The 27076-nt window shown below is 38.1% G+C and overlaps 2 protein-coding genes across 7 annotated transcripts in view; both read left to right on the forward strand.

Annotated features, from left to right (window-relative positions):
- pea15 (proliferation and apoptosis adaptor protein 15) overlaps positions 1-11631 on the forward strand; it is a 34127-nt gene extending 22496 nt beyond the window's left edge. The window contains exons 2-4 of the mRNA XM_678257.8: positions 2848-3022; positions 4289-4444; positions 4771-11631. Of these exons, the coding sequence (XP_683349.2) occupies positions 2851-3022; positions 4289-4444; positions 4771-4835 (393 nt within the window). The 5' untranslated portion in view covers positions 2848-2850 and the 3' untranslated portion in view covers positions 4836-11631. The remainder of the gene's footprint in view (positions 1-2847; positions 3023-4288; positions 4445-4770) is intronic.
- sb:cb1081 overlaps positions 4775-27076 on the forward strand; it is a 30415-nt gene continuing 8113 nt past the window's right edge. The window contains exons 1-5 of one of the 6 annotated variants that reach the window (XM_073907722.1): positions 17911-18044; positions 19324-19534; positions 20333-20479; positions 23064-23210; positions 23290-26762. In XM_073907722.1, coding sequence (XP_073763823.1) covers positions 23203-23210; positions 23290-26762 — 3481 coding nt within the window. In that variant the 5' untranslated portion in view covers positions 17911-18044; positions 19324-19534; positions 20333-20479; positions 23064-23202. The other 5 variants (XM_073907725.1, XM_073907724.1, XM_021478073.3 and 2 more) reach the window with 5 other exon arrangements.

Here is a 27076-nt window from a genome sequence, read left to right on the forward strand (position 1 = left end):
GATGTCTGGTGACTAGGCTGGCCAATCCTGGAGCAGCTTGACCTTCAGGAGCTTTGATGTGGAGGCTGAAGTATGAGAAGGAGCTGGAGAATTGTCCCTCTGCTTTGGTTTGTAATGTAATGGGCAGCACAGATGTCTTGATACCTCAGGCTGTTGCAGATCTCTCGCACGCCCCCATACTGAATGAACCCCAAACCATGATGTCTCCTTCACCAAACTTGACTGATTTCTGTAAGAATCTTGGTCTATGCTGGTTCCAGTAGGTCTTCTGCAGTATTGATCAGCAGATGATCCATCAGAGAAATCCACCTTCTGACACTTTTACATCATCAACTAGAAGTCGAGTTATTATCTGCTGCTCTTATAACTGGGATCCAGCACAAGACTTATGTCAGGCAGTGTATGTGTGTGTGAGATCTCTCTCTCTCTCTGAGTGCTCACCTGGAAACTGTCTGCCATTAACATTGCTGAGAGCAATTACTGCGTCTGTGAGTGGCAAACACAGTGCTTTAACCACATTAGACTCCACTGTCATTAAACACACACACACACATACACACACACACACACACACACACACACACACACACACACACACACACACACACACTTACACACACAAACACGTCTGAAAACATCCCACAGCACAGACCCAGTGATTACAAGATTTGAATAGCTTTAAAATGTGTGTAAGTCAGTGGTTATCACTGTCACCTCACAGCAAGAAGGTCGCTGGTTCAAGTCTCGGCTGGGTCAGTTGGTGTTTCTGTGTGGAGTTTGCATGTTCTCCCCGTGTTGGCGTGGGTTTCCTCCGGGTGCTCCGGTTTCCCCCACAGTCCAAACACATGCACTATAGGGGAACTGATCAACTACACTGGCTGTAGTGTATGAGTGTGTGTGTGTGTGTGTGTGTGTGTGTGTGTGTGTGTGTGTGTGTGTGTGTGTGTGTGTATGTGTGTTTCCCAGTACTGGGTTGCAGCTGGAAGGGCATCCGCTGTGTAAAACATTTGCTGGATAAGTTGGCGGTTCATTCCGCTGTGGCGACCCCAGATTAATAAAGGGACTAAGCCGAAAAGAAAATGAATGAATGAAACAAATTAAAAATTACAATAAAATTTTTTTTTTTTAAATAAAATAAATATAATTAATAAAATTAATTAAATTAAAAGTAAAAAAAGACAAATACAATTAAAAATAAAATAACAATAATACATATTATTTAAATTTAATTAAATCTAAAGAGTAAAAATAAAATAAAACAAACAAAAAACAAACAAATAAATAAAAAAGAAACAAACAAATAAATAAATAAATAAGCAAGCAAGTAAACAAACAAACAAACAAATAAATAAATAAATAAATAAATAAATAAATAAATAAATAAAACAAGCAAACAAAAAAGCAAACATAAATAAATAAATGTATAAATAAAAAATAAATAAATAAATAAATTAGATAGATCGAAAGATCGATAGATAGAAAGAAAGAAAGAAAGAAAGAAAGAAAGAAAGAAAGAAAGAAAGAAAGAAAGAAAGAAAGAAAGAAAGAAAGAAAGAAAGAAAGAAAGAAAGAAAGAAAGAAAGCACTATTGCCTCACTGTAAGAAGTTCGCTGGTTCGAGTCCCGGCTGGGTCGGTTGGTGTTTCTGTGTGGAGTTTGCATGTTCTCCCCGTGTTGGCGTGGGTTTCCTCCGGGTGCTCCGGTTTTCCCCACAGTCCAAACACATGCGCTATAGGGGAACTGATCAACTGTAGTGTGTGAGTGTGTGTGTGTGTGTGTGTGTGTGTGTGTGTGTGTGTGTGTGTGTGTAAATGAGCGTGTATGGGTGTTTCCCAGTACTGGGTTACTACCCGAAACCCCCCTGGCTTCAGGCCTGTATATATATATATATATATTACAATTTGTCTTGGAGAGTGGTGTAAAAGCTGATTTCCCTTTATAAAATTCTTAAATTATATTTGATGTATAAGTCAGTTCAATGGCCCCTCGGAGTGTCCATCACTTGAGGAATTCAGCAGTCATTACTCATGTATGGTCATTTGCTGAATGACCGTAATTACAGCTCGTTATTGAATTTCCTCTTTCTGTACGATCTTGTTTTGTAAGTCTGGACAAAGCCTTGTGCACTGCAGGACGTTCATAGCTCGCGCTCACCGCCTGGGCTTCTCCTGTCCCTCTGCTGGCGGCGGCCGGATCTGCAGGGCTGTATTTGGGTCAGCAGCAGATCAGTGTGATTTACAGACTCGCACAGATAAACAGCAGCATGTCAACACTCTCAGTGCGGATGAGAAATCTGGATAAGTGTGTGTGTGTGTGTGTCACTGTTTACAGGCATCACTGTTTACGTTTCCCACTCTTCTATGTTTTCTATCACAGACACACACACACACACACACACACACACACACACACACACGCATAGACTGGGATGAATGCAGAATGTTTGCTCTGTTAAAGCGGTCGCCAAACAGCACAAGCAATACATTGTAAAATAACAGAGGCGTCCATCTTGGCTCCGGATCCTGCAGTTTCCTCTGTCCTCGTGTGGGCTGCAAACTGCAGAAGCGCTTAGATGGATTTGTTTGCCACGCGGAGCTGGCGGTGTATCACATCACGTCTGTGTGTTTGTACAGTGTGATAGTGCAGATGATCAGGGCTCTGTTTGTGTGTGTGTGTGTGAGGAAGAAATGTGGCTTTGGTGGAGCTGTGATGCACACGATGTCCACTAGAGGGAGACAGAGATCCCTCTTGATTATATTTGTGTTCATCGTTACTGTTCTGATTGTAAACGGGCCTTTAATTGAGGTGTGCTTGCGCTCATCTGTTGATCTGCTGTGTGTTTGTGTAGAGAATGTCTGAATACAGCTCTCTGCTGAGCGACCTGTCGGAGAACATCACTAATGAAGACCTGGAGCAGCTGAAGTCGGCCTGTAAGGAGGACATCCCTGAGGAGCAGAGCAACTCCATCGCCTGCTCCAGAGACTGGTTCAGCTACCTGGAGAAGAATGACAAACTGGCGCAAGGTCAGAAAACGTGGAAAACCCTGCGCTTTTATTAACTCAGGCTGTGTGGATGTGCTCAAGGGGACGTTCACGCAAACCACCCAATACACACACTAGAGCACAGGTGTCAAATCCAGTTCATGGAGGGCCGCAGCTCTGCACAGAATAGTTCCAACCCTAATCAAACACACTTGCTTGTAGGTTTCAAACAAGTCTGAAGGACTCAATTAGTTTGATCAGGTGTGTTTAATTAGGGCTTAAGCTAAACTCTGCAGAGCTGCGGCCCTCCAGGAACTGGATTTGACACCTGTGCACTAGAGCATGCACACCAGGGCGACACAGAATATCGGCCCGGGCATCTTGGGCCAGAGCGGCCCACTGCATACAATCACAATGCTTCACATCGGTGCACGCTCTTGAATATGTTTACCAACTCCTGCTAAATTAAAAATAATTTATTAATATAATTAAATTCTAATCCACACTGGGAGTCCATCTTGTGTGTGCCTGTGTGTTTTGAGGGAGACACTAGAGGCCATGATCTTTAGTCTCTTTGCTAGAGCAACCGACTCCCATGCGGAATGTCATGGGTTCGATACCAGCTCGAAGCAGGTTGGGTGGTGTAGGACCGGCGGGGTTACATTGGTGCCGTGACCCGGATGGGAGTGAGGTTTAGGGGGGAGAGTGTAACGGAGGCCAGCTAGTAGGTGCTGTTCAGGTAAACCTCACTCCTCTGACCTCTAAAGGTGCTCTAGCAACATACACTAAAGGTCATGGTCTTTAGCCTCCTTTGTAGAGCGACCGACTACCATGCGGAAGATCGCCGGTTCGATACCAGCTCGGAGCGGCTTGGGTGGCGGAGGTCCGGCGGGGTTACACACGCACAATAGACACACACTAGAAAGCATGCACACTATAAAATGTAATACACTAGGGAGCATGCACACTAAAAAAAGACTGAATCACAAAATGATTCACTGTTTGAAAGAGGAACATGCTGGCGACACCTGCTGGTCAAAACTGTGTAATTACAACAAAAACTCAAGGCAAAACATGCATCTTTTTCAAACACACTATAAACACTAAATTGTTAAAATTTTGTACTAAAAGTATAAGCTATAAATGTTTATCGTAGTTTATCGATAAACTATTGGTTTATCGTCTACTATTAGTAAATATAAAAAAATATTTGGATTTTTCTGTATTCAATATTCTGTTATGTGAATGATGGTTAAAGTTCTCATGTATTGAGTGTTATGTGATGTTGAATCTGACTCTCTCGCACAGATAACCTTTCCTACATCGAGCACATCTTCGAGATCTCGCGGCGACCCGACCTGTTGACCCGGGTCATCGAGTACCGCACGACTGTGCTGAAGATTTCTGAAGACGACGAGATCGACACCAAACTCACACGCATCCCGTCTGCTAAGAAATACAAGGGTACGGCCTCTACTTTTCTTTAACACTCTCTGAGGAGATATTTAGTAAAACAGGTCATTTAGATAACATATATATATATATATATAATAGAGATATGATATTTAGATAACTTAGTGTTGCTATCTGCAGTACTACCATAAACATATATTACAATTTAATAGTTTTATTTAACGTAAATACAAGAATCTGCACAAAAACTAAATACTTTTGTTCTGTTTGAGCCTCTAAATAAAACCGAGCAGGCATATTCTCCCTATAACTTATTATATGATCCATAAAAGACATGTATAGATACTGACTCATATTAAATGGACTGTATGTTGCAGACATCATCCGCCAGCCGTCTGAAGATGAGATCATCAAACTGGCTCCGCCGCCCAAAAAAGCATGAGGTCAACGTACTTGATCTCCGCTCCTCATCCCTGGCACATCATCATCACAAGCCACACCCCCTGCCCCGCCCACTTCACACCAAACAGCCAATCAGACCGCCAAGATGCTTTACAGCCACGCCCACGCCACGGAACGCATGGGAACACTGAACGAAAGACAAAGAAATGGACCAAACGACAGCGACCAGAGGATGCTAACAATTACGAAGTAAACGGGTCGTAGGTGTCGGAAGGGGAAACAATCATTCTGTGTGTGAGAGAGAGATGCAGAGAGTTCATCCAGACCCTTGACAGTCAGCGAAACGGGGATTTCACAGTCGATGTCTTAATGCGCCACAGCGCCACCTAGCAGTGAAACTGCTCGAACCACTGCATCGCTGTGCATTTAGACGCATTTATTCCCTGGTTAGTAATGTGGGTCACACTTTACACTGAGGTTCTGTTAGATTACGTTAGTTAATATATTTACTATCATGATAAAACGACGAACAATACATTTACTACAGTATTCATTACTCATTTTAAATAGATGAAAATACAGATGCTAGTTCTCGTTAGCTGACTGTGCATTAACTAGTGTTATACTACAGTGCTGTTGAATGCTTGATTCTGATTGGCTGATGAGCATTCTAGTTACGTTTACATAAACACAGCGGGCGACGTGGTGGCGCAGTAGGTAGTGCTGTCGCCTCACAGCAAGAAGGTCACTGGTTTCAGCCTCGGCTGGGTCAATTGGCGTTTCAGTGTGGAGTTTGCATGTTCTCCCTGCGTTAGCGTGGTTTTCCTCGGGGTGCTCCGGTTTCCCCCACAGTCCAAACACATGCGGTACAGGTGAATTGGGTAAGCTAAATTGTCCGTAGTGTATGAGTGTGAATGAATGTGTTTGGATGTTTCCCAGTGATGGGTTGCAGCTAGAAGGGCATCTGCTGCGTAAAAATGTGCTGGATGAGTTGGTGGTTCATTCTGCTGTGGCGACCCCGGATTGATAGAGGGACTGAGCCGAAAAGAAAATGAATGAATGAATGAACACACAGCTAAAGTAGTTCCGGCAGGTTTTGTGCATGTTATATCACTACGCTGAGCAGTTTCACAGCTACAACAGTCAGATTTCACATCAAAGATGTGGGAACTGTGGTATAATCTGAATAATGCACTCTGGTCTGTTTGATTATTAGAAAACAATGCACATTTTTCTATTAATTTAACAGCCTGTCCTCAATTATTCCTTCCTCACCAAGCACAACTTGGATTATTTTATCAACTCTGACATTAGCAATGATTAATAAATGCTGCAAGTATTAGTAAGTACATTAACTAGCATTAACTAACGAAACCTTGCGGTGGCCGTAATGTGGCTAGACTTGAGGTCGGTACATTCCCTTTAAAAACAACAGTCATATCGACGTTTAAAAAGTGTTACAGACAACAGATCTCATGAATTTGTGTGATTGCCACTTAGAAAGCCAATATTTGCCTTCTTTAGAGACGAAATGCATTATTGCAGGGTATGCAATTACCTAGTAGAGGATTAATATTGCTTTTTATATTTCTGTATATCATACTTTTAGGAACTATAGTTTATTAAACGATCAGTTATCTAATAATAAGCATCGTTTCTTATCAAACGACTGCAGTCTTATGAAGAAGTAGTGCTGGGGGACGCAATTAGAGATGCACCTCCTATACTGTTAAAGCCAGCCTGATCTCACGAGGAATCGTAAGTATTTTACGTTTTGCCAATTTAGTGGCTATTTCGTACGAGTTCAGTTTTTGTACGATTTTCAAAAGGAGGCGTGGCACCTAACCCCACCCCTAACTCCAACCGTCATTGGGGGATGAGCAATTCGTACTAAATTGTACGAATTAGATCGTACGAATTCATACGAATTAGCCACTAAATCAAAAAGTTATGAATTGCCGTGAGATTGTGTTGGTTAAAGCCTAAAAACACACCAGACCACATGGTAGAACACAAAATATATGACAAAATATATATATAAATGTATATGGAAATTCTATACGTGTGCGTTTAGTAATGATTTAGCTCCATTTCTGCAGTATTTGCATCAGGAAATAGAAGGCATATATTTTTGTTAGAACTTTAAATCGTTCAATTTGACTACTTATACTGTGAATTATTTATTCAGATGCCTCACTATACTATTATGTGAACACATTAAGATGAGATCGCATATATTTTCGGTTGATAATTTATTTACTGATAGAGGGGGAGGGAAGAGTTGCGACTGAAATGGGATATTTACATCAAGGGTGTGTTAAAAAAAGAAATTAATATTAACGAAATGGTAAATAAATGTACACAAACTGCAGCGCTCTGTGGCCAAAAGTCTGTATGGATCCTATCACGTGTGCCAGATCCAAACAGCGCAGGTTTTTAGCTGCGTTTACTTTCATTTGTACTTTCACATACTTTTGTTTTGTTAAATAGTTTACGATGCGTAAAATACACACACTTCGTCACACACACAGCACAATAAAGGGGTCATGAACTACCTCAGGTTCCACTTATATTAAGATTTTACATCATATTTAGAAATAATGGCCAGTTTTCTGTGTTATTTTTGAGCCTCATTAGAATTAATGAGTGGGCGTGGCCAATCGCAGACTCAGAAGTAAACGCCCACTGCTCTGATTGACTAACAGTTTTGCATATTAAGAAAGCTAAACAGGCAGCGTATTAAAAGTGGGCATATATCCTGTAAGGGGTGGGGCTTATCCTCTCGATTACATCACAATTTAAAACGTTCCAGAATCTGTTATATTTGACCCTCATTAATATGAATGAGTGGGCGTGACCAACTGTAGACCTAAAAGTAAACGCCCACTGCTCTGATTGGCTAACAGTTTTGCATATTAACAAAACTTAAGAAGCAATGTCATAAAAGTGGGTGTTGATCTTCTGTGGGGGGCGGGGCTTATCCTCTATATTACATCATATATTAAAACATTCCAGAGTCTGTGTTATTTTTCACACTCAGTAATATGAATGATTGGGCATGGCCAATTGCAGACTCAGAAGTAAACACCCACTGCTCTGATTGGCTAACAGTTTTGCATATTAAGAAAGCTAAACAAGCAGCGTATTAAAAGTGGGCATTGATCTTCTGTGAGGGGTGGGGCTTATCCTCTTGATTACATCATAATTTAAAACATTCCAGAGCCTGTGTTATATTTCACACTCATTAATATGAATGAGTGGGTGTGGCCAATTGCAAACTAAGAAGTAAACGTTCACAGCTCTGATTGGCTAACAGTTTTGCATATTAACAAAACTAAAGAAGCAATGTCATAAAAGTGGGTGTTGATATTCTCTGGGGGGCGGGGCTTATCCTCTGTATTACATCATAGAGTAAAACATTCCAGAATCTGTTAGTTTTGACCCTTATTAATGTGAATGAGTGGGCGTGGCCAATTCTAGACTCAGAAGTAAATGCCCACTGCTCTGATTGGCGAACAGTTATGCATGCTAACAAAACTAAACAAGCAGCGTTTTAAAAGTGGGATCTTCTGGGGGCGGGACTTATCCTCTATTACATCATAGCTTATAACATTCCAGAATCTGTCGGTTTGTCAGGCTACTTTCGACATATGCACTTTTCACAGGAGCGACTATGTTCTGGGTTCTGAAACGTGCAGGATGTTTTTATAGTACTGTGAGCTCTTAAATGTGGAAATATCAAGGGAATTTTAATTTCTCAGTTCATGACCCCTTTAAGATCTTTGTATTGATCGCACCATCCGCTGAACGACTGTTTAAACGCGACTCTAAATTTGCTCGATCACTGTGCATCATCGCAGACTGTTGTTTTCATATTGGCATGAATAAATCCGCAGCTTTAGTGGTTCTGGAGGACACGGCATGCGTGCTTTCATGCATCTGCTCGTCCGCCCACGCATGATTCAGGCTTTTTTCAGATCGTGATTTTGTTGAATCCTCAGCTTAACCTTATATTCGCTCTGTAAACTACAAAGTCTGGCTGGTTCTTGGCCATGAACATTTGTGGCACCTTTTCTGAGGAACTTGTACAATTTATTTCTGCCGCTGACCAACTAAATGAGGAGGACGACTGTGTATTCATAAAAAGCCATTGCTTTTTTATACGCAAAATAGATATGTTTGGTAGACTGTCGTAACAATGACATTTTTCATACAATGAAAGGGATTACAGACTCAATTTTCTAGTTTACATTTTAAATTGGTGAGGTATTTCTATATGTCTCTTAATTTTCTGAGGAGAAAAAAGCATTTTGCAATTCTTAGAAGTCTATGTTGTGACTTTGGTGACGAGTTGTAAAATAAAAAAAGCTTTTTTTATTTATTTCTGGGGCCACAATTAACATTATTTTACATTTTAATTTTTTTTGCTCAAGCAGTCTCTCATTTGCATATTTAAATGAGGTGCTCTGCATGTGGCCAACAGAAAGATGTCCATGGCTCTGTATTTAAAAATCAATGCAAATGTTAAATTACATGGTTTTATTATTTAAAGTTTAGTGTGTAATGTCTTATTTTAAATCTGTTTCTCAAACTAAAACTAAGTCAAATTTGGTCTGTTCAGTTTGACTCTGGTCTCAATTCCTTTTCATTGTATGCAAAAGCTCTCCTATTTACCTTCCAATAAAAGGGCGAATATAAATGTTTACAGAGTATTAATTTTTGTTGACGATATCAGTTTAAAATCCAGATATGTGCGATGAGTCACACACACACGATCCTTTCAAAAACCGATTGTACATTATTCTATTTATTAGATTTTTTTACGTTGTCGTCGTCGTCGTCGTCGTTGTTGTTGTATTGTATCGTGTACGGAAATATCATCTTGTGACTTTATCGGTGTTTGACATTGTGAACGTGATGATGTTCCCTGTCTGGTGTCTCGCTGGACACTGCGCTAGAATCAGTCTCATCGTACGGCGTCTCAAATCATTAGTTTGTTCGAGTTGTTTAGCGATGTTGTAGTTGGTTTGCATCTTTACTCTCATTATCTGTGGACTGAATCGTCTGTGACCACTGATTCTAGATCAGCTCTCGATATGCTTACGCTAGTTTTACCAACTAAGAACTTTTTAACGTCCCCAGACCAGCAACCAAGGGCTTGAGATGTCCACACGTCATTTACAGTGCTTCTCATTGCTGCATCCGCGTGGATTTTGAAAAACACAGCGCCTCAACTGGAGAACATCGGAAAAGCCATATTATTATTAGAATCGCTATCTCTTTTCCGTGTTTTCTTAATGAACATTAGAGGTATTTAGATAAATTTCCTCTTCCTGCAAGAAGGGATGTAAGTTTTGGAAGTGAAAAACGCCATTCATTTTCTCCATTTAATGAAATTTATTTTAAATGAAACTTTAATAAAAGCTTTACGAACACAAACCTGGTTGCGGACTGACAATATATTCTCTTGTGGAAGCCATCTTTTAGCATTACTTCAACTTTAAAGCCAATTTATACTTCTGCGTCGAGTGACGCATGTAGCTGTTGCGAACAATTTGTGCGTTCTGTGTCCCTGCAACAACACCTCAAAAACACCAGGTGGCGGTAGTGTATCTATGTTCCACTGTGTCGAATGTCTTTGCTAGCATTTTGAGTTTGCGCCAGAAATATGTGTGATGCTACTAATTAAGAGTAGAAAGGGGCGAACGTTAAATAGTTAAACGTTAAACAACTTAAATAAAAAATAAACACAAAACACTAGTAAAGCCCACATCGAGAGCTCCTCTGCAGGATTCGACTTTTGGTAAACACTCCCAGCTCCTCCCCCACAGCCCCGCCCACACCGCTATGCCATTCCTGCCTGCATTGCATGTCATTGCGATGTATAGTTATTTTTTTTAGACGTGTGCGTCAGGCTATGGTGATTGCTATCGTGTACCTACCACACAGAAGTATAAATTAGTCTTTATTTTGCCTAGAAATGAAATTTATAGGTAAAACTACATCACCCATGATGCTCTGCAGAAGATTTGACCAATCAGAAACAGAGTAAATCTTTAGCACCGCCCACTTCCTTGAGATAATGTAAATGTAATCCAGTCAGTCTCGGCGTTTAACATTCATTACACAAATATTTCTATACACTCTAAAAAAATGCTGGGTTGTCCATATTTGACCCAACGTTGAGTTAAAAACGTTTGGGTTAAAAAGTGTCTCTTAGATTTAATTGAGAAAATGTAATCTAAAATAAAGATAATAAAACAGACAAACACAACCATTGGGTATAAAATGTGAACATCTTAATTTAGCTAAAACTATTCTGACCCAAATATGGTTTCATATTTGACCCAATGTTTAGTCGAAAAATAAACAAAATTTTATCTATAAAATAAAAATAATAAAAACCAACCATTGGGTTAAAAATGTGAACATTTTAATTTAACCTAGAAAATTTTGACTCAAATATGGTTCCATATTTGACCCAACATTGAGCAAAAAATAAAGGAACCCAACCAACGGGTTAATAAGTGTCATTTAAAATTAATTGAAAAAATGTAATTTAGAAAATAATAATAAAAACAATAGACAAGCCCGACCATTGGGTCAAAAATGTGAACATTTTAATTTAGCTTAGAATATTTTGACCCAAATGTGGCTCCATATTTGACCCAACGTTAAGTCAAAAAAGAATTGAGAAAGTTTAATCTATAAAATAAAGATAATAAAACCCAGCCATTGGGTTAAAATGTGAACATTTAATTTAACTACAAATATTTTGACCCAAATGTGGTTTTATATTTAACCCAACGTTAAGTTAAAAAAAAAAAAAAAAAGAATTGAGAAAATTAAATGTATCAAATATAGATAATAAAACCCAACCATTGGGTCAAAAATGAGAACATTACAATTTAACCAAGAAATATTTGACTCAAATATGGTTCCATATTTGACCCAACGTTAAACAAAAACATAAAGAAACCCAACCAATGGGTTAAAAAGTGTAATTTAATTAAGATGTGTGTATATAATCTATAAAATAAAGAAAATAAAACATAATCATTGGGTTAAAATTTTGAAAAGTTAACTATGAACGTTTTGACCCAAATGAGGTTCAATATTTGACCCAACGTTAAGTAAAAAAATAACAATAATAAAATCAAAATAATTGAGAAAATTTAATTTATAAAATATAGACAATAAAACCCAACCATTGGGTTAAATGTGAACATATTAATTTAACTAAGAAATTTTTGGCCCAAATATGCTTCCGTATTTGACCCAACATTGAGCCATAAATAAAGAAACCCCCCCAAAAAATAAAATAATCAAACCCAACCCTTTGGGTTAAACAATTTTACAATTGAAATTTAATTAAGACAATTTAGACCCAAATATGGGTCCATATTTGACCCAACATTGCTTTACAACAACCCAGCATCTTCATACAGCTGATTTCCTCATTAATGCTGGTAATTCAGTTCAAAGTTTCTAACATTTAAGTGTTTCTACATGTTGCACTGTGGTTTGGTTCGAACCCTAAAAGCTTTAAAGACATTATTTTCACTCATAATGGCGAGAATGAATGGCGGAACGCTTCCACAAGCAGCAGCACTGTACACGCTCTGTTCACTTGTTCTGATACCACTTGCTTTCCTCTATGCAGAGAATATATTGGGCACTGTGCACACGCGTCAATCTGAAGCGCATTCATAATAATATCCACGACATGCGATTCTCAAGAGTATTACGTGTTGGGCTAAATGCAGTTGTATGAACTAACAGCCATAGACGCGTAATAATCATCACCGTATTAAAACATATCAGCCTCGATAATGCTGCAGAAGCTGTATAATGCTCACAATCGGCCTAACAGAAAGACTCAAGGTCATTCATTCGAGTTTTAGCATCTCACGAGCCACTGAATCTAAAAATGAACAAGCAATTGCCAAGAAAAGTCCACTAAAGAGGACTGAAAGCGTATTTTTGTGCTGTTATGTTTATGGTCATCACAGTAATGCATTTATCTGAAAATAACACTGCAATGCAAACAGCTGAGTGCAGGCTTCAGCTAAAACAGCACTCTCTTTACTGCTCCATTTCTGATTTGAAGTTGTACATACATTTCCTTCTGTTTGTGGATTTATAAAAGTGTTTATTCATTAATTTATTTAATGCAACTGTGTGTTGTTCTGGTGTATTGGAATATGTCTACTAACTGGACACACGGGGGGCGTCATGACTGCTCATAACTGTTATCTGTACAGCTCTGAGCTCCATATATCTGTTTCCCCCTTATAATCTTCTGTTTTAATAACTTCACAGCATCATGTGACCTCTTTCTTTGTTTTGTTTTTATTGTGTTCCTCTAAATGCTTGTTCTCTCTCTTAGTGATGCTTAATATGAGCGTGTTGTCGTATAGTCGTGCTGTGAAGTGTGTGTATGAGAGTCTGCTGGCTGGGAAACATGCAGGAAAAGGGTATTGTGTGAGCGAGTCTGAGATGTGGAGGGATTTTTGTAGGAGTGAGAGGATTTAAAGAGACAGTTCACCCAAGGAATAAAATTAAAACATTAAAACTTACGTAATAATAAGATGTTTTGAAGAATGCTGGAAACAGCAGGTGTTGACTTGCATAGTACACTCTCAGAAATAAAGGTGCAGGAGCTGTCACTGGGGCTGGCGCTTTGCACAAGATATATATTTACCTGAAATATATATATACATATATATATATATATATATATATATATATATATATATATACATATATGAGCATAATGAGCAAATTGTACTAAATTAATAATTGTACGAATTAGCCACTAAATCAAAAAGTTACGAGTTGCCGTGAGATTGCGTTGGTTTTAATGCAAGTACTTTTTAACATTTTCTTGTCTACACTCCTTAAGATGTTTTGATGGAAACACTAAGACCTTGTCAAGAACGCTTTGAGCTGATAACAAGAGGATGTTTCTGCAGAAACGGGACGTTTTTAGAGAGACAGATGGAGAGACATTATATTTTGACTGTAGCAGATGATGCATTCGAGTATAACTGTGACACGATTGAGAGCTGTTAAAGCTGTGAGATTTAAAGTATGACAAAGTGCCAACTGGATCTCCGTGTGTTCGGCCGCTTGAGTCTTTATTATGCAGAGATGTTCGTGTGCAGTAGACGCTGGTTTTGCAGATGCGGGGATTGTAAACTGAAGTGGGTTTGCAGTGAAGTCAGATGGAGGATTATCGTAATAGTGAATTTGGTCGGGTTTAGACTCTTTATGCTAACTAAATGCACTGTAGAAAAATAAGTTGACTCAACTAAAAATTGCAAGGCTGTTTTGTTTTGATTGACTCAAATGCAGCACTTGTATGGAGTGAAATCGGTGCCAATATTTCACAAACAGAAATATGCAAGAACAAACCTGCAGAAAGGGAGACGCGGTGGCGCAATAGGTAGCACGATCGCCTCACAGCAAGAAGGTCGCCGGTTCAAGCCTCAGCTGGGTCAGTGGGCGTTTCTGTGTGGAGTTTGCATGTTCTCCCCATGTTGGCGCGAGTTTATGGGTGCTCCGGTTTCCCCCACAGGTCTAAAGACATGCGGTACAGGTGAATTGGGTAGGCTTAAATGCTGCAGTGTAAGTGAATGTGTGTGTGGATGTTTCCCAGTGATGGGTTGCAGCTGGAAGGGCATCCACTGTGTAAAACACATGCTGATTAAGTTGGTGGTTCATTCCGCTGTGGTGACCCCAGACTAATAAAGGGACTAAGCTGAAAAGTAAATGAATGAATGAATGAAACCTGCAAAAACCCAAATAAACTACATACATACATAAATTAGGCGTGTTCAGACTGGGTTTATTTATGAAATATGATTTATATTTGTAAAACACTAAGCGTTTATTGTTTATTAGATGTCTTATTTGCGAGTCGAGCGACTATTTTGCACAGCACATTGTGTTTGTTTGCAAAATGCTGGATTTTTTTTGTGAAATTTTGGCACAAATTGAACTCCATACACACTCTTGTGTTAAAAGTTGAGTCAACTAAAATAACGTGGCTTACAGATATAAGTTGAGTCAACTTTTTTTAACAGTGTGCTGGGTAGTTTTAACATGCACTGTAAAAGATCTTGGCTTCCACACAATCGATTTGTGTTGGGTCAAAATGAAGGAATGGTGTAAGCTCAGGGGCGCCACCCACCCCGGGCTTCACTTGTCAGAGGGCCCGTGATTGGTCACTTGAGCTCCAAGGAGGGGGAACTTGAGCTCCAACTCCTTCTCCTATAAGCTGTTTTAATGCGTACACCCACCCCTAACCCCAACCCCCAGTGACATCACATGTAGAAGAAGAAGGAAGGAGGAGCCGGAGCTCAAGCTCCCCCTTTGCTGGAGCTCAGCTTTGCCCAAGTGAGCACCACTTGCCCGTGATGGCCAGATGGTAAGCTTATTCGTTTTTTAAAAATTTAAGTTGATTAAATTAAAATTAAGTTGTCTCGCAAAATAACTCAAGAATTGTGTTGTTTAAACTTAGTTGATCTAATACGTAGTGTGAACAAACAGCAAAGTCCTTTTTTTAAGTGTAACTCTGAGTGGAATATAGACTAACCCAACTGTTGGGTTCCTTCAATCATCTTCCTTCAGCTTAGTCCCTTTATTCATCAGGGGCCGCCACAGCGGAATGAACCACCAACTATTCCAGCATATGCATTACACAGCGGATGCTCTTCCAGCAGCAACCCAGTACTGGGAAACACCCATACACACTCATACACACACACACACTCATGCACTACGCCCAGTTTAGTCCATCCAATTCACCTATAGCGCATGTGAAACCTGAACACCCAGAGGAAACCTGCACAAACACGGGGAGAACATGCAAACTCCACACAGAAATTGACCTATGCAGGACTCAAACCAGCAACCTTCTTGCTGTGAGGTCACAGTGCTAACCACTGCGCCACAGTGCCATCCTCACCTTCAGGTTAAGAAGTGTCATTTCGATTTAGCTGATTTAATTGATTTATTAAGCACAAGTAAACACACCTGACACTGATTAATGTGCTGTACAGCACTGAAATTAACAATACAGCATGCTGCTGGTTCAAACTACCTATTTAAAAGGAGCTGAAACAACAACACTCTTAAGGGTTTTTCGAGACAACTCGATTGTTTTACGTTTAATCCACTTAACATGTGGGAAATGTGTGCACTGTAAAAAGTGATTACTAAAGGTGAGTAAACCCATTACCTAAGAAGTGAAACGTTGATTTTACTTTAATAAATGTGAGTAGTTCAGTTGTAATTAAAGGTTGGTTAATATAATTATGCACATATTCATCTGCCTATATTGTAAGGCAATGGGTTTACTACATTATTCAAAGCAAAGTCAGCTAATCACTTCAAACAGCGTGCAACTCAACATATTTACAAATCATAAAGGATATTTAATTAAAAACTGAACTCAATGTTGTGTTTTTTCCACATTTTCCCCCAAAGTTAAGTTAAAACAGCCCAGCATTTGCTTCAGAGTGTCCTTCTGCTTTTGCTTTAGTTTCTTATTGCATTTATTTATTGCTGTGATGCTGTTGTCTTTCCTCGAAGTCAGCATTGCCTTGCTTCCCCTTCGCTTCGATCCTCTTTGCAGATGTTGTTTTTGATCATGTTTAGTCATTTTTTGACATTAATGTTAAACCTCCTCCTTTGGCGATGTGCCGTTAGCATCTCTTGTTTTACTTCTGTCCTTTGTTCAGCAGTGTGATGGACACTCGTGTGTGTGTTAAATATTCATACAGATGTGGCTTCTCTATTGGAGTGAATTAGGCTAAACTGAAATGATGCCGTTTTGTCATTGTGCTTAAATGAATATATAAATATTATATTATATATTAAAATATATTTGCTAACCTACACGTATGTGTGAGCAAGTGTTTTTTTTTTTTTTGGCATAAAGTAAAGCTTATGGTGAAAATTATTTTTTGCCACAATGCTATTATTCTCATGTCATGCACAACGACACAGATAGCTTACATAGAGTTCAGAAAGAAAGAAAGACCTATAAATATATTATATTTTATATATAAATAAATACATGAATGAATGAATTAATGCATGAATAAAATGACTACAGAAATATGCTGTGGTATAAATACCTTTGCTTTTTTCTTATTAAATGAAATGTGTCCTTGTGAAGAAAAGGTATTTAGTGTAATAATAATAATAATAATAATAATAATAATAATAATAATAATAATAATAATAATAATAAAATAATAATAATAATGATTATTATTATTATTGTTATTGTTATTATTATTCTTACTGTTATTATTATTGTTATTTATTATTATTATTATTATTATTATTATTATTATTATTATTATCATATTATTATTATTATTATTATTATTATTATTATTACTATTATTATTCTTATTTATTTATTTATTTTTATTATTATTACTATTATTATTATTATTGTTGCTGTTATTAATTAATTAATTTTCCTTTGGCTTAGTCACTTTATTCATCAGGGGTTGCCACAGCGGAATGAACTGCCAACTATTTCAACTATTTTATGTTTTACACAGTGGATGCCCTTTCAGCTGCAACCCAGTACTGGGGATTATTATTATAATTATTATTATTATTATTATTATTATTATTATTATTATTATTATTATTATTATTATTATTATTACTATTATTATTATTATTATTATTATTATTATAATTATTATTATTATTGTTATTATTATTATTGATATTATTATAGTTATTATTATTGACATTTATTTTAGATAAGATATATCATATGAAGAACCACCACTTTAGCATTAATAATAATTAGACAACTGTTTTCTTAATCTACATGTCAACATACGGAAATTATTTTACAAGTTAATGTGAAAATAATAATGACAATCATGTGAAACCTGCAAAAATTATGCAATTACGAAATAAGTTTTTAATAACGTACTTGATTTTTTAAAATGAAGTTGATGTTTAAAGAAATAACTAGAAGAAATAAGTTTATAATGTTGGAAAAAAATGTCCTTCAAAGGGTCCTCATACTGCCCTCATGTGGAAATAAATAAAAGTACAATGAAAAAATTGCAAGTGATTTTATGCAACCTTTGCACAATCAATGTCAAGAGCTCCGGAAACAGGACAGACGGGCTGAGGTTTCGTTTTTAGCGTTTGTGCTTCATATGATGCCAATGCTTTGTTTCTTTTTTTTCCGGAAACCAATAAGGTAAGTAGTTCAATCTTAAAACACAACACTTGTAAAACTTTTATCCTTATCTCTCAATGTTTTGTGAATGCTCAGGTGTGAGTCACGCGGTGTGAAGTGCTGAACATCCAACATTACAATTATTTCATTTAATGTATTGGAATATGGTATTTTGTGCTTTAAATATTAATTCAAACGTATGCTGGTATAGTTGGCGGTTCATTCAGCTGTGGCGACCTCTAATAAATAAAGAGACTAAGCCGAAGGAAAATGAATGATTGAATGACTTTTGTTAAGCAATGTGAGTTTTAAAGTAGTAATGAAGAGTCTTTAACCTTCTCAATATCATTCCAGAAATGTATTGTTTGTCAACTTATTTGTCAAATTGTTTGTCTGATTAGGGAAATCATAATAGCAGTCGATGACTATCGAAAGAGATTATTGACAGTCAGTTAAATAGTGCTAATGTTGTTTTGAAGTCATCACATGCGAATTCAGACCGAACATTCAAATTAGTGTGGTAAACATAAGAAGCGTGTCACAAATTCACATCTTGCTCATAACCTATGACAGGGGTTTTCAAACCTTTCAGCCCGCGACCCCTTAAAATGACAACGCCAGTGACTTGTATCCTCTAAGGTGGGTATAAATATGTAAACCTTACACACCGTCGCACATATACCAATAGGTGCAAGTCTATCCATCATTTAATTTTGATGAACGCCACTCGGAGACCATCCGCTATGTTCAGTTGTGGCCTGTATTTATGTTTAATGTACATGAGTGTCGTAAAGATATCAGAAAGCTTAACCTGGTGCATTAGAATCAATGTGCTGTGCCTTTAATATTACATAATCAAACCACAAACAATGTAAAGGCTGATGGCTTTTATTTGCATGGTGTTTTTTAATTAAACTATTACTATTTATTTATTCTGTAGATTATAGATAAATATGGTAATTCTAGTAGTTTAATAAAATTAATTTGATTTTTTTCCTCAAGCGACCCCCCCCCCCATCATTGACCCTCACTTTGAGAACCACTGCCTATGACACTGTAATCAATCTGTATGAGCCTTTTAAAATTGAGCTTTACTAATTTATTGAACATAAAAGTCAGAATGTGCGAATATGACACCAACTTCACCTCAAATTCAATATGGCTTTTAGCAACTAAAATGATATATGATATCATATTAGAATGTTATACATTCATTCATTCATTTTCCTTCGTCTTAGTCCCAGCTTAGTCGCCACAACTGTATGAACCACCAACTATACACGCATATGTTTCTCCACAGCGGATGCCCTCTTAGCTGCAACCCAGTACTGGGAAACACCAGTACACTACGGCCAGTTTAGTTGATCAATTCCCCTATAGTGCATGTGTTTGGACTGTGGTGGAAACCGGAGCACCTGGAGGAAACCCACGCCAACACGGGGAGAACATGCAAACTCCACACAGAAACACCAACTGACCCAGCCGAGACTCAAACCAGAGACTTTCTTGCCGTAAGGCCACGCTAACCACAGAGCCTCTATGTCACATGTTATATATTTTTATTATTATTATTATTATTATTATATTGCTTCATAATTTTATATCAGAATTTCAGTGTGAGTGTGTGCTTGATTCTCCTGTCAGTCTATATGTCGCTCGTGTCGCTGTTCATCTAAAACTGCACATCTATACTCCTCTTAGTCTATGCTGACATCATCTTCAGCAGCTCAAACACTCTAATGGCCAATGGACAGACGGCTGCTTCTCACTCAGGGCTGCTGGACATGCTAATGAGATGGAGAGATGATGAGCACTAGTGGGCGGGGCTTTCCCCCTCTGATGACATGTACAAAGGGAGAATGTCAATCAAAGTGCTTCATTCATCAAGTCTGATTAAAACAAACACAATTCACTCTTGTTTACCTTTAGAGGCTGGATATTTTGTATTTACATAATATATACATACTGTGCACTGTGTATATTTATGTATAATAAATACACACAAATACAAGCTGTACATAATATACAAATGAAATATATTTACATTTAAATTGCATTATATAAAAATATACACATATTCAAAAACAGATGTTGTATTCAATATAGTCATGCATATATTCATATACACAAAAAATATACACAGTCTGCATGAATATATTTATAAACATGACATTTTATATAACTCATCATTTGACTAAAGGCTACTCAAAAAAAGAACAATATATAAAGGTATTTACTGTATATAGTAAATGTAATGAGCATTCTTCTGCATGCATATGATTGTCTGAACTTGTTCCTTTTTTTTATAGGTGTTATTGTGCCTGTGGGTGGGGCTGAACACAGGAACTGAACCAACTGGTTCTGGAATACTGTAAAGTGTGTACTGCAAATACTTCTCTTGGAGGAACGAAATCATACACATCAGACATAATCAGAAGGAATACTCTTCACTGCAGGTAAGCAGAAATAGCTTTGGAAAGGGTCGCTGTTTTTACAGGTCTTTACAGGTCGCTGCGTTTTGTCATGGACGGAGCTGCAGGGGTAATGCGGGGGTAATTCTCACTCATGATTTACTTTGATTACAGTCAAATAAAATCAAAAAAGTAATGCATATACAGCTGAAGTCAGAATTATTCGCCCCCTTTGAATTTTTTTTCTTTTTTAAATAATCCCCAAATGATGTTGAACAGGGCAAGGAAATGTTCACAGTATGTCTGATAATATTTGTTCTTCTGGAGAAAGTCTTATTTGTTTTATTTCAGCCAGAATAAAAGCAGTTTTTAATTTTTGTTAAACACCATTTTAAGGTCAATATTATTAACTTTAAGCTATATTTTTTCGATAGTCTCCAGAACAAACCATCATTAAACAATAACTTGCCTAATTACCCTAACTTTACCCTAATTACCCTAGTGAAGCCTTTAAATGTCACTTTAAGCTGTATAGAAGTGTCTTGAAGAATATCTAGTCTAATATTATTTACTGTCATCATGACAAAGAGAAAATAAATCAGATATTAGAGATGAATTATTAACACTATTATGATTAGAAATGTGTTGAAGAAGTCTGCTCTCCGCTAAACAGAAATTGGGGGGAAAATAAAAAGGGGGGATAATAATTCTGACTTCAACTGTACATATACATACATACATACATATATATATATATATATATATATATATATATATATATATATATATATATATATATATATATATATCAACATACAGTACCAAATGTCACTATAGCATTATGTAAACAGAATACTACTACTACTGCTACTACTAATAATATATTATTATAAATATACATGCTAATAATAATCATAATAATGTCATTGGAACACTGCTCTTTCAGCTTTATGTCCTCAGTATTGTCCCTTTTTTATTTTTCCTCAATATGAATAGATTGTTAGCAGTGATGGCATCACGTAAAACTCTAAAAAGAATTGCAAGTAATTTAAGGTAGATTGTTTCAGGTTAATAACTATTACAAAACAGATGATTATGGTTTTGGACGGGTCTGGTTGTACACCATTTGACATTTTTCCATTCAAATGTATTTGTATATATTTTACCTAATGCAAATACTTCGTTTACTTTTACTAAGGACAGCATACTTTTTTCTAACATTACTAAACCACATCTTCTGCTGCATCCAAAAGTTAAAAAAGATAATTATTTATAAAAACATAATCTATTTTCTGATATTATGGTACAGAACTAACAACATCTAAATGTAAGTCTGGGTTTCATCACGTTGCCGTCACCAAATGTCCCCACAATTATAGCAATACCAGTTAGTTTTGACTTTGTGGGGACTATTTTTGATCCTCGTGTGGAAAATGGCTCATAAATCAGACAGAATTGAGTGTTTTGAAGATGTAAACGTGCAGATTATTTTCTGTGGGGGTTGAGTTCATAAGTAAAGGATAAAATACACTGTCTGTACAGTAGAAACAGCATAACTGCTATGGGGAGAGTCCATAAAACTTGAAAGTCAAACTTAAAATCATTTGTAAAACTATTTTAATGTAACTTAAGGATTCATGGAATTGTTTGTATTTTTTAAATGTTTGCTGGTAAACAAAAAAATGACATCTCTTCCCGAAGCACATGCAGTGCAGTGTATCTAATGCCGAGTTCACACTGCATGATATTCATTATCGTCTCACACTGCATGACCAGAGTTGGGGGTAATGCTTTACAAGCAACACGAGCTACGTAAAATTATCACTTTTCTAAGTAAAGCAGGCGGCATGGTGGCACAGTGGTTAGCACTGTGGCCTCACAGCAAGAAGATTGCTGGTTCGAGTCCCGGGCGTGGAGTTTACATGTTCTCCCCGTGTTGGCGCTGGGTGTCCAGCGGGTGCTTCGATTTCCCCCAGTCCAAACACATGCGCTATAGAGAAACTGATGTACCTAATTGCCCATAGTGTGTAAGGCTGTATGGGGGTTTCCCAGTATCGGGTTGTGGCCGGAAGGGCAACCGCTGCGTAAAACATATGCTGGATAAGTTGGTGATTCATTCCGCTGTGGCGACCTCTGATAAATAAGAAAACTAAGCTGAAGGAAAACGAATTAATGAACTAGTAAAGCATAACTTTAAAAAATCAAGTACTAATATTTTAGTTACTTTTTACTTGAATTAATTAGCTTTTAAAAATAAATTGCCGAATTAATATTTGCATAGTCATGTTGAATCCCACACTCAAGGTAAATTAAGGTTATGCAGTGTATTGTTATTATCAGAAATCTGCAAGTTCTTAAAAAGATCAAGCCTCAGCCAGGTAAGGACAAGCAGCGAAAAAGTTACTCAATACTAACGTAACACATTACTTACCGTGGAAAGTAACCAAGCAGCACAACTAGTTAGTTTTTTGGTGGGCAGAAGTTTGTTGGTAAGTTACTGACAACTCTGTCTGGCTCACAAACATACACGAGAAGTGATAAGATCACTCAAGATCACATGCGAGACTGGAAAAGATATTTGAACTAATCTGATGTACAAATGTTCTGTGCACTGAATGGTGATTTACAGCAAAAGGGCCAAATGATTATTGAGAGGAAATGTTCGGGGAGCTGCTGGAATTTTAGAGATGCTGAGATTTGAGGAGACTGAAGGATGCCGAAACAGCGGATACCAGAGCAATGCCATTTAAGTTGTGCTCCTGCAGTTGATGGAAAGGTAAGATGTTTTACACCTTATAGTTAAGCTTACATTTTGTGTCTCTTTTATTTTGTCTTATGCATTTTGAAATCCACAGATACACTCCATTAACACCAAATAACCAAAACGGTCCAGAGATGGAAGGTCTTACTATACCTTCATTTAAGGGTGGGACAATTCATATCTCACCCGAAGTCATAGAAACCCTTTCGCTTCTTGACATTGTGTGGTCCAATAAGTTCGAGAATGAGAACATTGATGCAGATGATGCCAAACAAAGAGAAGCTGATTTTCTGAAAGGAGCTCCACCCCAGTGGCTGCAGTTTTATTGGTCAGAGAAAGAAGACCGACCATTTGTCAAACGGAATGGCTACAACAGTTTGGTAGAGTTAATCAACAAAAACAAAAGGAAAATATGGAGTGTCATCGACATGCATTTGTTTTACCAACCCGGGAGTGGAGGGTCAACCCTGGCGATGCAGGTTCTTTGGAAATTTCGTAAGGAATTCAGATGTGCCAGAGTTACAAACTCTTCTCTGGATGTCGCAGAGCTTTCAAAGCAAGTAGTCAAGTTTTTTATGGCGGGAGATGATCAGGATCAGAACACTGTGCTGCTTTTACTGGACATCAAGGAAAAGATGAATGAAGATCAGCCATTTAAGAGAATTCTACAGGACAGCCTGATCAAGGAAATCAACGGGCAGAACATCAAAGCAAACATTCCAGTTGTGATCATTTTAAACTGCAGCATAATGGACTTCACAAGAACAGATACACTGAGCCTTGAAGCAAACTTGACTGAAGGTGAAGAAATAAAACTAAGGGAGAAGCACAACGAAGTCACTACGAAGCACAAGGAGCATGAACGATTCAGGGGCCTAAACAGAATGCTTGGGAATTTCAGTGTGTTACATGATCGGTCGCAAAAACGTGTTGAAACTTTCACACACTCCCCAGAGTGTTGCATGATCTCAACGCCAAATGGTTCCCAAATCCCAATAAAGTATTCAGCTTTCTCCACATCCTCCCTTGAAATAATATGGGCAAACATGTACCAAGATGTGCCAGTGGATCATGTGTGTGCTGAGGAGTTGGAGAGTGAGTTTCTTAAAGGGGGTCAACCTCAATGGGGGGACTTTTACAGCTCAGAGCATCAAGGCACCTTGTTTGTCAAAAGAGACCTCTATGAATCCTTGATCCAGCAGATTAATGTGCAGAGAAGAGGCCAGTGGAACGTGACAACCATTAATCTGTGTCACCACCCAAGGAGTGGTGGATCGACTCTTGCCATGCAAGTGCTGTGGGACTTGAGGAAACATCTCAGATGTGCCAAACTGAAATCAAAAACAACTGACCCGATGATCATCAAAGATGACATCATCAGATTAGCCAAAGAGGGAGGGGAGAGACATCAAAACACGGTGCTTCTCCTGCTGGATGTAGGGGATGGAGGAAACAGAATAGCATACCGTTTGCAGAAAGAGCTCGACAAGAGAATTGCTGGAGATAACTTTCCAATGCTTATCATACTGAATGTAGCAAGCAAGACAACAATTCCCAAAAGCTTCAGTGTGAAACTAAAAATGGAGCTGTTACCGGATGAAATAATCATGTTTAAGGAACACAAGCCAGTGATCAGGGAGGCACATGGGACAGATTCTGAGAGCTTTCACAGCTATAACATTATGTATGGAAACTTCAAAAAAGATTTGGTCAAAAAGGTCATCGGTAAGGACCTGGAAAATTATGTTAAACACAACAAGGCTTCCCCAAACACAAAACTCTTCTCGTTTTTAGCACTACTGAATTCATATATTCCGGGCTCCTGCTTGCTTGAAAGATTGTGTTTGGAATTCTTTGCAAGTCAAGGTTCTCATGCAGGTGACACAATCACACACATAATGACTCCCTTCATGGATCTTTTGGTGATATACAGTGCAGAGCACTGTGAGGACAAATGTGTCCGCATTGCACACCCTATGATTGCTGATGCATGCATCCACAAGCTGTTCACCTTGTCTATACCAAGAGGTGAAATAACACACAACTTTTTGTACTTCATAGTGAAAGCGTTAAAGAAGCATGCTGACTTTCTGCACATTTGCAAAGACATTCTGATCACCAGACAGAAAGGAGATCAAGAGCATGACAAGTTTTCAAAACTCATTCTGGACATCATGGAGGAAGACCTCTATACAAACTCTGCGAACTGCATATCTGTGTTAGAGTTTGCCTCTAATCTCTATCATAAAGATGCCTTCTATCCGCAGGCTCTAGCACGGTTCTACTATATCAAATTTGCAGATTACACAAGGGCTGAAAGGTTTGCAAAAAATGCCATTCTAAGAGATCCAAATAATTCTTTTATGAGAGACACACTTGGACAAGTGTACAAAAACAGACTGAGGAAGACCGTCAAGGACAAAATGTCTCCGAATTATTCTCGCAGAGTCTTGGAGAATGCCGTTTCTGCTGTTAAAGCATTCAAAGAGGAGACAAAGACAGCTGAAGAGGAGCAGAAATCCGATGTCAGGGACAGCAATGCTCCTAGCACCTTTAATATCAGGGGTATATTTGGTTTCATCCAAGTTCTCAAGATTCTCTTCGATGCCCTCACACATCACAGTTCAGAGTGGGCAGACTTTCTAAGAGGGAAAACATCTATCACGTCTCTTGGCACTTCATTTAGAGACCAAAAGCTGAAAAGATACAATGATTTCCTCAGCAGCCTCAAAGAAGAAATCAAAGAGAAATTTCATGTTTTTCAGTATTACCTCACGTACTCAAAGCCAAGCATTGACAGAGAGGAACCGCCATACTTTTACCGAGATGTTGAAGATTGCTTCAAGAAATATGTGATTCAACAGGAAAAGGCTGCTCAAAGTAAACTGAGAATGCTTGAAATAAAAAAGGCAGATACATTTCCAGGGTTGTTGAACCTCTTAGATCAAGACACAGCTGTGACAGAGTTAGAGGAGATTCTCAGTCTAATTAATGTTAATGACAGCCAAATTTACATTCTTGCCAACATTATTTTGTGCAACAAGTCTCCCACATCTCAGTCTCTCGAGTCAAAACGAGAGCTTCAGTACATGATGTGGAGAGACTGGCAGCAAGAAAGAAAGGGAAGAAGCCCGGAGTTTTATCTGTTGGTCCTTTTGTTGTTTTGGCCTGGAGATGATCAACAGAGTACACCAAACTCGCCAAACCTTGCAGAGTGTGTAATATATATGCACCAAGCCTTTGAGAGGACCTACAGACTGCACCTTCGCTCACGTTACCTGGTGCCCCTCTTTTTCCTTGGAAAAGGTGATCATTTGCAGAGAGTTGTGCATAGATCAAACATAGAGCAAAATCAAATGGACGCCCTGACCAAAGGGGATGAGAAAGCTGAAATCCAGGACCTTCAACGAGTCCAAGGGGAGGTTAGAGACCACAAGGTGTTTGCTCTGAGGGGAACAGTCCAGATTGAAGTAACTCCTCACCATCCAGCCAGCGTACGTGGCCAAAGCCTTGTTTCATTTTATCTGGGCTTTAACATCAGAGGGCCCGTAGCTTACAACATCAGACGTGAGTAATAATTGAGATGCATGCATTGCATCAGACTCTGTATTTCATTTTAACATCAGATGATCCTACTTTATATTAAATGGCCTTAATGACTAGGTAGGTACTTTTAAATGAATCATTTAGTACAATGAATATTGTAATTCTGTAATTAAATGTATTAATACACTGATGACCCATCTCTTCCAGTAACCCAACCCTAAACCTACCCATACCCCCAGACCTATCCCTAACCTTACCCACTGACCACTTCAAGAGCACCAGAAGTGTTGTGGAATAGTGTATGAACACAATAAGTTCTTTGTACTTATTATTAT

Source organism: Danio rerio, chromosome 7 (assembly GCF_049306965.1).
Source record: "Danio rerio strain Tuebingen ecotype United States chromosome 7, GRCz12tu, whole genome shotgun sequence".
NCBI lineage: Eukaryota > Metazoa > Chordata > Actinopteri > Cypriniformes > Danionidae > Danio > Danio rerio.